Below are 13,189 nucleotides of genomic sequence, written 5' to 3'. Positions count from 1 at the left end.
AATATGTAATTGTGGGGGCGCCTGGGTGGCTCAGTCGGTTGAGCGTCCGACTTAGCTCAGGTCATGATCTCACACTCCGTGAGTTTAAGCCCCTCATCGGGCTCTGTGCTGACAGCTCAGAGCCTGGAGCCTGCTTTGGATTCTGTGTCTCCCCCTCTCTCTGCCCCTCCCCTGCTCATGCTCTGTCTCTTTCTGTCTCAAAGATAAATAAAAACATTAAAATTTAAAAAAAAAGAAAATATGTAATTGTGTAGCTGTCGGCCAAAGCTTGATGTGGGAAGAAAAGAGGCAAGTGGAATGGTTCGTGTATCATTTTGGTTGTGGAAATAAAGAGGTGGCATATCTTACTCATGGATCTTTTACTCAAATCTTCTAGAAGGCGAGCAAGCTGGGTTTAGATATCCTATCTCATTATCAAACCCTGGGGTTAGTCTGGTTACCATATTCCTGTGAAAAGGCAGTAAGTTCAAAATAAATTTTTATTTGGTAAGCCCTCTAAATGCTTCTCTACTCCCATTTCTCTCTGCAACGAAATGCAGGGTGCAACCATTTCTTTAAAAAAAAAATTTTTTTAAGGTTTAATTTTCAGAGTCAGAGAGAGGCAGAGAGAGACAGAGTGGGCGGGGGGGGGGGAGTGGGGGAGGGCAGAGAGAGACACAGAATCCGAAGCAGGCTCCAGGCTCTGAGCTGTCAGCACAGAGTCCGATGTGGGGCTCGAACGCACAGACCGTGACATCATGACCTGAGCTGAAGTCGGACGCTCACCTACTGAGCCACCCAGGCGCCCCTGGGTGCATCCATTTCTGAGCAGTTGAGGATACAGCGAGAGCCACACATACTCAGGAAAGCCGTGCCTCCCGTAGGCCCAGCCCTGTTTTGCCCTCAAAGAACACCTAAGCCATCTCCTCAGAAGGGATGAGTTGCTACCTTTGCTGGGGCTGATTTAGAGAGAGAGAAGAGAGAAAGGGGAAAAGGTGATAAAATACAGAGGGGTCGGTGCGGCCACAAGGGCAGAGGAACAATGTCAGTTAAAAGAAAGATGAGCAATGCGCCTTCCTTCGATCCCTCCTGAGACTTTTTGGGAGCGCTTTCCAGGGTCACAGTGGTGACTTGGCCTGAGCTCACGACTGAGCTGAGAACACACCGAACACTCATCCACATTAGGATTCTGAGAGAGCCATCCATAGACATGGCCCCAGTCAGCCTTCCCATGCCCTGAACTGGCCCATCTGTGAGGATGTGGAATGAGGGCCTCCTAGACCTGGGAGGACCTGATCCATTCACCAGTCTCCAGCCATGTTTCTCCTTAAAGACTCGGGGATGCTCCGCCAGTTTCCCTCAGAGCTCCCTCTCACTGGACTTGCACCACTGGGCAAACAGGCGTCCCATGACCACATGAAATTCCCTGTTTAGAAGGAAGCCCATCATTGTTCCATCTTTGCCAACACAAAGAAACATCAGCATAACTTCGTGGAAAATCCACCGCAAACTTAGGGGTCGAAATGAACACTAGACAAAAGTATAAGCTATGATATTATACATACTCATGCCTTATAGATTGGCAAGCATGTTTCTACACACTATTATTTGATCACCTCAGCAACCCATTTTACAGATGAGGAAATGGAACCTCATTAAGGTTAATGATTTGCCCCAGGATGCACAGCTGGTGAGTTGTGCCCAAGATTCACCTTGATTCTGTTATTTTCTCTTTCTTTAGGCTAAACAATCCAAATACCGTTGAGGAGAGAGAAAAGGAACTAAACAAGTGGAATCAAATCCTACAAGTGGTGGGTGAGTTTGAAGGGGGTCTGTTAGGAACTGTTTTGAAACTCAGGTTGACTTACTTCCCACACTTCTCCTTACCTACCCCCGAAGTTTTCTGACCAAGAACAGAACTTACTTTGTGCAATGGCCATGACTCCAGAGAGGGGGGTCATGATGAGGTTTTGAGATTGCTGGGGATTATGGTGGGACAGGCTGTGGATATTCGTCAAGGTGCTGACAGGGGGCAGACCACCTCCTGAGACTGAGATCTGCTGGAGAGAAAAAAACAAGAACACCATGAGTGGAACTGGGATTGCAAAAAGCAGTGTCCAAATTGACATAACTCGGGGCACTTAGGGGCTCAGTCGGTTAAGCCACTGAATTTGGCTCAGGTCATGATCTCGCGGTCTGTGGGTTTGAGCCCCGCATTGGGTTCTGTGCTGACAGAAAAAAAAAATTTTTTTTTAATGACATGACTGAACAATTCCTTGGCACAGCTCATTCATTCATTCATTCATTCAGTAAAAATTATTAAACATACACTGAGGCACATTTCTAGATGCTGGAGATAGAGAAGTAAAATACCCAATAATCCCTTCCCTATGATGCTTCCAGCGGTTGACTATTTTTTTTTTCTTTTAAGTAAAAAATGTTTTTAACATTTATTTATTTTTGAGAGACAGAGTGCAAGCAGGGGAAGGACAGAGAGAGGAGTCACAGAATCCGAAGCAGGCTCCAGGCTCTGAGCTGTCAGCCCGATGTGGGGCTCGAACCCACAACCCATGAGATCATGACCTGAGCCAAAGTTGGAGGCTCAACTGATTGAGCCACCCAGGTGCCCCTCATTGGTTGACTATCTCTGAGTTCCTAGCCTGCCTCAGACATTCTTCTGCCCATGGGGTATTAGAGGACTGTCACTTGCTTAATTTGGAAGTATCCTCTGTTCTGCTCTATACCTTGTATATTATTGGAGCTAAAGACACGTGGCTGCTAAAAATAATAACTGAAGAAATGCTCTGGGAGAGCAGACTGGGGACCAGGCAGAAGCGCAAGAAAGCTTTCACGGACTACAGGCTCCATTAAGTACCACTTGTACATTAACTTACAAACTTCATGATAGTTCCATGAGGCAGATACTTCTGCCATCCCTGTTTCCCTGATGAAAAAAACCAAGGCTCAGAGTAGATATGTATAATGCCTAAGATCCAATAACCTAGTAAATGGTATATCTGGTATTCAAACACAGGTCTGTCTGCCTCTAGAATTTGAGTTCTTTTAGAGAACGTCTTTTAGAAACTTTCCCCACCCCTGCAATTATTATCAAGGGTTGCAGGGGGATCAGATATCATTGGGCTTCTCTACCTTTTCCAAATCTCCACTATCCATTAAAAGATTTTTTTTTTTGGTCAAGGAACTGATGTTGTAATGAGAAAGCTACTAAATAATAAGCCCTCGGCCCCAGGTGCCCCCATTCTGTTTCACCATTATATTTTAGTGATAGGTTAGTAAGAGAAAGCTACTGATTTTCACGTGTTTACTTCATACATCCTTGGGGGGGGGGGGATCGAATCCTTTTATTTATTCCTAATAGTGTCTTTTCCTTATTCATTTTCTTCATTTCTCCAAACGTATAATGGCATCACAAGCACATGTGCTGATAGGGTCTCTTCCTTGCTAGTACTCATATGTGTACATGTCTATTGCATTGGTTAGAACTTTCTAAATAGTATCAAACAGTAACAGCTGTAATAGATGTGCTTGCTTTGATTCTGATGTTTTCAGAAATGCTTCCAGTGTTTCCCCATTAATTATAAGGAGCTATCACTTTCACCCACACCCACACCCACACCCACACACACTTTTGGTGATGAAGCATTTTAATACTTACAGTTTTAAAATAATTTCTAAAATTATTAAGAAAGGGTGTCTCAGGCCACCTAGCTGGCTCTGTTGGTGGAGCACATGACTCTTGATCTCGGGGTTGTAAGTTCAAGCCCCATGTTGGGTGTAGAGATTACTTAAAAATAAAATCAGGAAGGAAGGAAGAAAAGGAGGGAAGGAGGAAGGAAGGAAGGAAGGGAGGGAGGGAGGGAGGGAAGAAAGGAGGGAGGGAGAAAGAAAGGAAGAAAAGAAAGAAGGAAGGAAGAAAAATAGAGGTCTCCCATCATTGTGAACTGCTCCAGACATTCTTGATGGTATCAGGACCACTGGGAAACGTTTTAGGGTTAGGATACAAACATTCAGTGTCTGAGTAACTCAGTTGCCCTTCCTCCCAGAGCTTGTCAAATTATAGGCCGCACACCAGCACCCAGGTAAGACACTATCTCCCACCTTGACCTGGTCAGCCACAGAGCTTCCAAGGTTAATTTGAAAAAGAAAGAAAGAAAAAAAACCAAACAGGTTTGTTTGTGTTTTTAAAATGGGCATCGAGAAAGGAGTTGGGGGAGTCACGTGACCAAGAAGGAATTCCGACCACATCAAACAAGAGAGAACCAGCCTGTTTGCTGGACTTGTTTTTCAAAATGTCAGAGTCATTAAAAAAAAAAAAAAAAAAAAAATCAGTAATCTGCCTTCGGACTTCCTTTGGGTAATGTAGTCCTTTGGAGAAAGTCAATGAAGTGACGGTAATCTCTCCTGTTTCAATGTTTGATTTTAATGGTGAAAGACAAACGCAGATGCCGACGATAAAAACAACTTAAATGTGTATGGCTTCAGAGTCTGTAATGTGCTTCCACTGACTGTCCTCAATAGGTATCGACACAGCTAGGGAGGGCATTATTATCACTGCCCCTGTGTTACAGATTAAGAGACTGATCCCCCGAAGAGTTGCAAGACTAACACTAGGTCCCTTGACTAGTGAGTGAGGAAGCCAGAATTCAAACTCAGTTTTACTAGAGTTCAAATACTTACTGTTTGGGGGTAACCCTGGTCAAGTGCCTTCCCACTAAAATGCAACTATTCTTTTCTATTTGTCACCAAGACTGAAGGAAGCCCGGGGCTGCCAAGGACGCAGCTGGGTTTGAATTACATGAATGCTGCCATTTGCAGAACTTTCACCTATGCTAAGTGCTTTACTGCCTACAGCCTAAGAGGTTAGTGTTATTGCCCCTACATTGTGGACAAGGAAACTGAAGCTGAAGAAGTAAAGAAATTTGCACAAGAAGTGGTGTTGGTATTGAAAGCAGGCCATTTGCCGCCAAGGTTTTTCACTGTTAGGCTATACTGCTTCAATGTGAAAGAATCCAGAATGTGCTTTTTAATTATTATTATTATTATTATTATTTTTTAAGTAAACTCTACACCCAGTGTGGGGCTCAAACTCACGACCCTGAGATCAAAAGCCACATGCTCCACTGATGGAGCCAGCCAGGCATCCCAGTATGTGCTTTTGAAAAAAAAAAAAAAAAAAGGAGGGGGGCGCCTGGGTGGCTCAGTAGGTTAAGTACCTGAATTCAGCTCAGGATCTCAACATTCATGAGTTCGAGCCCCACGTCTATGCTGACAGCTCAGAGCCTGGAGCCTGCTTCAGATTCTGTGTCTCCCTCTCCCTCTGCCCCTCCCCTCTCATGCTCTGTCTCTCTCTCAAAAATAAACAAACATTGAAAAAATTATCTATGAAAAAAACAACAACAAGGTTCAACATACACAAACTGCAACCCTGAATCTGGCCAGCTTTTTGTCAATGCATTTGGGTATGGGAGAGGGGACAGATAGTGCAAAAGAAAGCTCAAATGATCAGCAGCATTTCCCAAACTAATTACTGGGGTAAGATTTCCAATTCACGTCCCACTGACAGTTAGTACACAAGAGATTGTCACTCCTCACATGGGGCTTACCCAAACAACAGCGGAGCTATAAGCAGCCCTCACACCAACCCCATGACGCAGGCATTATTACCCCCCATTTTATAGATGAGGAAACTAAAGTTAAGCAACATCCATCTGATTGCTGAGCCCAAGGCTTACACACACTGGTTCTCTTGCCCGTGTTATTTTTAACCATACTCCACTCTTGCCTTGGTGGACCACAATCTGTGATGCACCTGTTAGATATTAACAGAAAACAGATTCTTGAATTTGGGCATCCAGTAATAGTGACATAACATATGAACCAGGGTGTTGGAGACTAGTAAAAAGCTGGTCCCTGCAAACAAGCTTCCAGGTGTTTGCTAACGTTGAGGTGTGCTCTCTTGGTCAATCATCAATCCAATAATATAGTGGCCATTAGGGCACTGCTGAGCAGAACAGGAAGCAGAAAGTGTGTCTGCAGGCTGCCTTTGGAGCAGCCCCGGCTTGGGGTGAGGCCACTTGCCTCTTAGGAAAAAGAGCAGGAGGGTGCAAGGGAAACCCCAAGGACCTTCAAGCAATAGAAGCAGAGACTTGAAGGATTTCATGCACTGAGAAGTCAAGACTTCTTCCACAAGACCCTCTTCCCCAGGGCAGCTTGGGCAATCCTTACTCTTAACCTGTTTGGGTCTCAAAGTGACTCATGAAGACTTGTCTGTGCCTCTTACAAAGTAGCCACACAAACGGTTTTTCATGAAGAAAAGGCATAAGGGAGGAGGGGAGGGAAAGGGGGCTACAAAATGCCTCCCCCAGGAGCGCCTTTTCATTTTTGTTTGCACAGACCACTACCAGGGAAAGCAGCTCGTGTCCCGAGACGAGAGTTGGCCGAGCCAGCACTCCTCTTGGAAACTACACTTTGTTTTTCCTCCAGGGAGCTGGGGACTCAATCACCTGTGACTCACCATTCCTGTGTTGCCTACACAGCACACACGTCAAGGTCTAAAATGGCATCTGCTCCCTGTCCCCTTCCCCCATGCTGGCCCCCACCTGCCCCTGGGTCAGACACCTTGAGGGAATGTGTGCGGCTCCACCTTGAGCGTGGAAGCCAGGAACCTGCAGCTCCTCCCCCCTCCACCCCCCCCCCCCCCCCCCCACTGAAACACGGAGCATGACCCAAAGAATAAAGTTTTCCATTTCCTGCCCTCACTCGTGTCGTAATGCTTGTTTCTCTCCGGGGCTGCGCTCCCCTGCACTCGTGCTGTTAGAGAATGAGAGCCTTGAAAATTCAAATTCAAAAAGAGTCTATTCCTCGCCAAGTGTGCTAAACTTACATCTGGGTGTGGGCCGTGGTCATGATTGTAGAAAACTTCAGTTAAAGAGAGGAACACTGACATTAACAATAACACCAGTCACTTCTTGAATATTTAAGACGGTGCTGAGTATTTCCCTTGTTATCACAGTTGTTCCCCCCAACAACCGCACTGTTATTACGCCCGTTTTATAGTTGAGAGAGACGGAGAGTGGTTCAGTAACCTGCCCAAGGCTACACAGCTATTAAATGCTAGAGCTGGGATTTGAACCGGGTCACTGGAACTTCAAAGTCGGCGCTTCTCACTTTCCTTGTAAGCCTCACCTCGCCCTGCCCCTCCCCACCGCCATTTTGTGCCCTGCTCCCCACTGACATACCACCTGATGTCCCAGTTCAAGAAGCCTCTCTCCATCTCCTGCCACACACTACATCCTGACTTAATTTCTCTCCTTGCTGGCACCAGGGCGTGGTGAAGAGAAAGAGGGGCTTGTTTCAAAGTGAAATACTCTCTAAGGTTAAAAGACTGGCTTTGGAGGCCTTGGGGGGGGGGGGGTACGAATGAACATTTTATCAACACAAATGTCATTGCCTGCCCCAAAACAAACAGCGTCCCACCCGGCTTGCTCCTTTATGAGGCATTCAATCAATAAAATGAGAGCAAGACTCTGTCAGATTTATTGGCTAGGTTCAAACCGAACACCTCTTCCACCCGCCAAAGGCTGGGTCACCAGCTCTACCTTTCCGTCCCAACTCTGGACAGCCCCCGTTTTCCCCTCCGGGGCTACAATGGCTCATTGTTTGAGGCAGGCCTTGTGAGAAGTTGTGTTTGTTTTGCCTCTTATCTTATCAGCTCCAGAGCTACAATGGCCCAGGTGTACTCACCATTTTACCATCAGGTGAGAGGAGATTGTGGCCAGGGTCCAGACTGGCTGGAGAGACTTGCTGTAAAACAGACTGGCTGGTCACCATGGCATTGTTGCCATGGTGACTGATTGTTGAGGAGGAAGTGACCTCATTGTTTCCCTGCTGGCTGTAGCGGACTCCTGCAAAACAAGACAGACCCAACAGCAGACATGAGTGCCCCCAGGGCCCTGGAACACACATTTCACTCCCCTTGTTTTCACACAGTGGATAACAAGAACACAAAGTTGCCTTTTCCTCCCCTGTTTCCTATGAGAGACACTGGCTGGCTTTCTCCAGGGTAAAGGCTGGCGTGGACTCTACTTAATTCTGGAATGTAAGCTCCTTGAGGGCAGGACATTTTTATCTGTTTTCTTTTGCTCATTGCTGTATCCCCAGTGCCTTGGCACTTGGTAACCACTCAATAAATATCTGTCAGAGGAATGAATGAATGAATGAATGAACGAATGAACGAATGAACGAATGAGCGAGTGGACAAAAGGATTCTGCTTATTCTTGCTTCAGCATACTTCTTGCGGGATTTAGGGGCTGAGATTGGCCTTCTCTTCCTAACTAGAGTATTTCCTGTATTCTTCAAAATGTCTTCTAGAAATGTTTCCCTGACATCTTTTGGCAATGTGGGGCTGCAAAGCATGAGTAGACCCGTCCTACAAAGAGGCACTTGTCCAGGGAGCCCTGTAAGAGCCAGAGTGGAAGGCATCGGTCTTTGCATACCACTATTATGGCTGAGCACAAGAGGCTGGGGTGGGCAGGCGGAGGGTGTTGCACACAGGCAGAACAGGTCAGGGATGGGGCTGTAGCTGGGGGTCTGTGGCTCTGGAACTCACATTCCTTTGATGGGGTCCCATTTGGCTGACTTCCAGGGCCCAGGGGAAGGCGAGTCTGCCGGGAGGTGGGGCAGGCAGCACACACAGGCGGGATGTGGATGCTTTAGTAAACCACTGCAGTTAGGTCTGCAAGGGAGGGGAGAACCAAGCATGTTTATAGCCTCACTACTCTGGCCCTCCCTCTGGTTCAGGAACCAAAACAGAGGTCTGTGCTCAGGAAAGGAAAAGCACTGGGCAGAGAAGGCTACCGAAGGGGCGCAAGTAACCTGGACCCAGTTTGCAGAGTCCAAGTCCTGCTAGATGTGCCCGTGAAACAGACAAAGACAAAGCTGGGGGCAGCTGGGGCATCTCACCCTAAGCTCAAAGCCTACAAAGACTGTGTTCTTGTGTTGCACTTTGGACTTGACAAAAAGGCTTGGGGGACCCTATTTCTACCTGCAGGAGAGGGAGACCAGTGCTCTGGGCATGCAATTATTTGGAGGGGTGGGCCAACTATCTGGCTACACTTCTCCTTTTGCCAGCTTTCCCAAGACGAACCATTACTGTATAAAGTATACTGATTCTATTGGTCTGTTTCCCCCTGTCCTGCTTCCTGCTTCCCCCTGGAGCCCCACCTGCCCAAGGAGGCTACAAAGCCCCCCTTCCCAGGGGCCAGGGAAGCTGCCATAACCAGCAGCCTCCAAATCACTAAGATGAAGCTTGCCAAGAGGAGACCCAAGCCAGTCTTCTGGCATCATCCAAAGGACATTACCCAAGGCTGATATGACCTAGAGCTTAAGAGGGCTGGGAAGAAAACAAACAAATGCTAAGGCAGGGTTCTAACCTTCAAGAGCAATGTGTTTGACTCTGAGTGGCTTGATGAATGCTCTATGGGCTTCCTCTATTGGTTGCTGTCCTCATCCTTTGATTCAAGGGGCTGTCAGTGGGGGTGATGGTGGCAAATGGGAATTTGGTGGTTATTGGTCTGGGGCACCACACTTTTGGGGGAACAGGAGCCATGAGGTTAAAAGGAGGAAGGCTCCCCTGCCTCTGAACCAACACCCCCTCCCCAGTCCTGCCCGCGGTCCTCCACACCTATCTTGCAGTCCCTACGTCTCCTATCTCCTACCCTCTATTCATCCCATTGGATCACACTGGGTCTTTTTTCTCCACTCACATTTACCACTGGGCTCCTGGCAGGATACATCCAACAGCTCACAGTGTTGTGACATAGAAGAAGAAAGATCTGTGCCTTGTGAGCTCAGGAGGCAGAGAAGATCCAACAGAAAAGAGGGAGGCAGGTTTCAAAGCAATAATAGGAAGAATTTTCTGAGGAGGGACAATGGGAAGACTGTGGGCTCAGGAGCTAGACAAACTCAGGCTCAAATCTCACTTTGCCCTTAGGAGATGTTCGATCTTGGAAAAATTACTTCTCTCTCTCTCTGTGCCTTCACCTCCTCTCATAAAATGGAGGGAACACTTCCTTCACAGGGCAATTTCTGGATAAGAGAATATATCTAAAAGTTTCCTAGCATGATGCTAAAGAAATGGTAACTATGGGTCGGGAGGCAGCTAGTATGGGGATGGACCCCAGGATATTTGCCCTAAGACTCTAGAATTCTAGGCAACTTGGGGCAGATTCTAAGTACTGAATGGAATGACCTGTCCATGGAGCATAATTCCCCAAGAATCCTACTCTGAAGAACCACTTATGTATTTTGCCCTGGAAGCTACTTGGGAGGCAAGCCTGGCTCCTGTTTTCTCGTTCTTTCCTTTTGGAGGGACTGCACTTCACCTTGTTTTTCTCTTGCTTTCTCTGACTCCCCGGCCAGCTATTTACCTCCCCAAGATGCTCTGCTCCTGAGAGAGTGGTGATAACGCTGGGAGTCAGGTGTGTGTTCACCTCCCAGCCTGTCCCCATCATCGATTCAGCCTCAAGTCAAACAGACTCTGGTTTTAGCCTATTTAATTTGGCCAAAGGAAGAGGGCCCGTCCTTTGGTGATCAAATATGGGTCACAGGGAGGCTTCTCCCCTACTGCAGGCTACATAATTATGTATTTAAAAATAATTAACCAAGGATACCCATAGGAAACAAAGCCTTCTTTAGGAGGGAGCCTGGCAGAAGAGCGTCAAGGGCCATTTGTTAGAATCCAGCCAGGGTAGCCCAAGGCTGCTGTGGTTTTCAAACCTTGTTTTCTCCCTCAGCGCAGCTTCATGTAAGGGTGGAGCTGTTCTGTTTAAAGACAGAGGGGCCTTGGGGTGCCTGGGTGGCTCAGGTGGTTAAGCGTAGGACTTCAGCTCAGGTTCATGAGATTGAGCCCTGCATCTGGCTCTGCACTAACAGGGTAGAGCTTGCTTGGGATTCTCTCTGTCTCTCTCTCTCTCTCTCTCTCTCTCTCTCTCACTTTATCTCCCCACCCCCCCACACTTGTGCTTTCTCTCTCTCTCAAAATAAATAAATAAATAAATAAACTTAAAAAAAAAAAGAAAGACAGGGGCCTAGGCCTCTGGCTAAGGGACAGAATCGGTTGGCAGGCAGGGGATCATCCCTGTTTGATCTCAGCTCAGCCATCAGTGTCCTGGGTGAGCTCAGCTTCCTCATCTCTGAGCCAGAGGTCTGCCCACTGTTGGGGGGGGGGGGCTGCTGTTCTCACTGCAGAGTGTGGTGGGAGCTGGTGGGGCTGCTTGCCAGCTCCAGATTCACCTGTAACCTTCCCCACTGGTGCTTCTCCCACCAAGGAGTTTGGCAGTCACTGTGGACCCAGAGAAGGTGGCTGTAATCAGGTAGCCACCTTAAAGGGGATGGAAGGTGTATCACAAAGTATCCACTGGCGATCCCCCAGAAATAGGTGTTCTTGTCAGAGGAAGGAAAGAGGCCAGGTCCTTGTGTATTTCACAAACTCAGAAGGGTACTTCAAAGGAGAACCAAAGTGGAGGAGGCTCTGGAGCCAGGCAACCTGGGTTTGAATCCTGGCTCTACCACAGATTAGCTGTGTGGCCTTGGGGAAGTTACTTAACCACCCCAAGCTTCAGTTTCTCTGCTGTTAACAGTATCTGCCCCTTAGGGTCAAGGGGAGGAAGATGAACGACTCAGTGGATGTGAAAGTTCCCAGAATGTGTTTGGCACAAGATACCTCATTCCTTCTACTTTGGGACTGTCTTTGTTTAAAAGACATTTTCAGGAGGCTGAGGTTACAAAACTTTATTGAGTACCTATCATGTGGCAGGTACTGTGCTCGGGGAATGGAGCACATTCCCTTCCTCCTTCACCATTGCAAGCTCTGAAAATGAATATACCACAAGGGCTCTGGGTTACGATGCCAAAGATGCCAGGTTAACAGCCCCAGAGGCCCCACAGGAGATATGACAGCACTAGACGTGGCCCTGTACCTTCCACTTTCTTCCTGGCTCAAGTCACTAATTGGCCATGCCCCCATCGCTGGTCCTATGAACCACGGCATCAGCAGTAAACGTCATCCCAGCTAGAATCTAGTGACAAACACATCAACACATGAAAGAAGCTTGTGGGTTCCAGAAGCCAGCGTCTCCACATTCCACTTTCTGCACCAGCACCACCTCCAGGGCACTCTTCTCACTGCTGGAGCTTGGGATTTCTTTCTCAAACAAACTTGTACCACGTCACTGCCCTGTTTGGAAACCTATGATGGCCCTTCGCTGCCTTCTGGAAAAACCCCAACCCAAGACTAGCAGAATGGGGCCTTTGTGACTCCAGCTCGCCTTATTTGTATCATCTCTCACCACATCCCATACAGCCATGTCAGAGCACCTGCTGTTCGTCACATTGGCCCTGCCATCTCCTGCCTCTGTGCTTTTGCTTCTGCTGTTCCCTCTGCCAGCAAAGCTCTTCCCTTCTTCTCCATGCCACATCTTTTAAGAGGGTTAAATGCCATCTCTTCTGTGGAACTCGCTTTGATTCATTCTGATAGTTAACTGCTTTGCCCTTGGTATTTTACATGCAGTCAAGACTCTTACAGCAGGAGTCGGAGACCCTGCACCATAATGTTCTGATAATAGGATACTTCTTGTTCCCTCTTAAAGGAAGGGATGACTTTTTACTCATTGTTGCTTCCTCGGAGCCTCACAGAGGGCCTTGGGACTGTGAATATTTCCCGAATGAAGGAATGAGCCCTCAGCTGCTTTGAGCATTCATGCTCTAGAACAAGGGAACATCCCTCTGGCAGAAGGAGAGAATGCTGTCAGTCCTGTGGGAATGTTGGTATTGAAAGTGTGGATCTGTTCCAGTTCTACTGACAAATATGGGATAATCGGAGTGTAACATGAATTTCACACTTGAGGAATTCAGAAATCGGCACCCAGCTGAATGGAGCCACAAAGGACACTAACCATACTAGTGTGTGTGCACGTACATACATGCATGTGCACGCGTGTGCACACGCACACACACTCTGAGCATCTACCAACAGTTCACTGCATGTGCTATAAGCCACATTGATCCGCAGCTAGAGTTACAATTTTCCTTCCGATTTCCGACAACCCTCCTTCTCCTACTTCACATTAACTCTCGAGCCACAGCCCTTCTGATGCCTGCTTCCGAAGGCAAACTGCAGGACTGTTTTCA

General features: G+C 47.4%; 1 protein-coding gene across 5 annotated transcripts in view; it reads right to left on the bottom strand.

Annotated features, from left to right (window-relative positions):
• HNF1B (HNF1 homeobox B) overlaps nt 1-13,189 on the bottom strand; it is a 53,599-nt gene that overhangs the window by 13,975 nt on the left and 26,435 nt on the right. For 3 of the 5 annotated variants that reach the window (XM_045490557.1, XM_045490559.1, XM_045490560.1), the window contains exons 5-6: nt 7,744-7,904; nt 1,904-2,036 (exon numbers count right to left, since the gene is read on the bottom strand). In XM_045490557.1, the coding sequence (XP_045346513.1) occupies nt 1,904-2,036; nt 7,744-7,904 (294 nt within the window). Of the gene's footprint in view, nt 1-1,903; nt 2,040-7,743; nt 7,905-13,189 lie in introns of all 5 variants that reach the window. The other 2 variants (XM_045490556.1, XM_045490558.1) reach the window with 1 other exon arrangement.

This window comes from Leopardus geoffroyi, chromosome E1 (genome assembly GCF_018350155.1).
Source record: "Leopardus geoffroyi isolate Oge1 chromosome E1, O.geoffroyi_Oge1_pat1.0, whole genome shotgun sequence".
NCBI lineage: Eukaryota > Metazoa > Chordata > Mammalia > Carnivora > Felidae > Leopardus > Leopardus geoffroyi.
The sequence above is the reverse complement of the archived record's forward strand: the minus strand, read 5'-3'. Positions and strand labels throughout refer to the sequence as shown.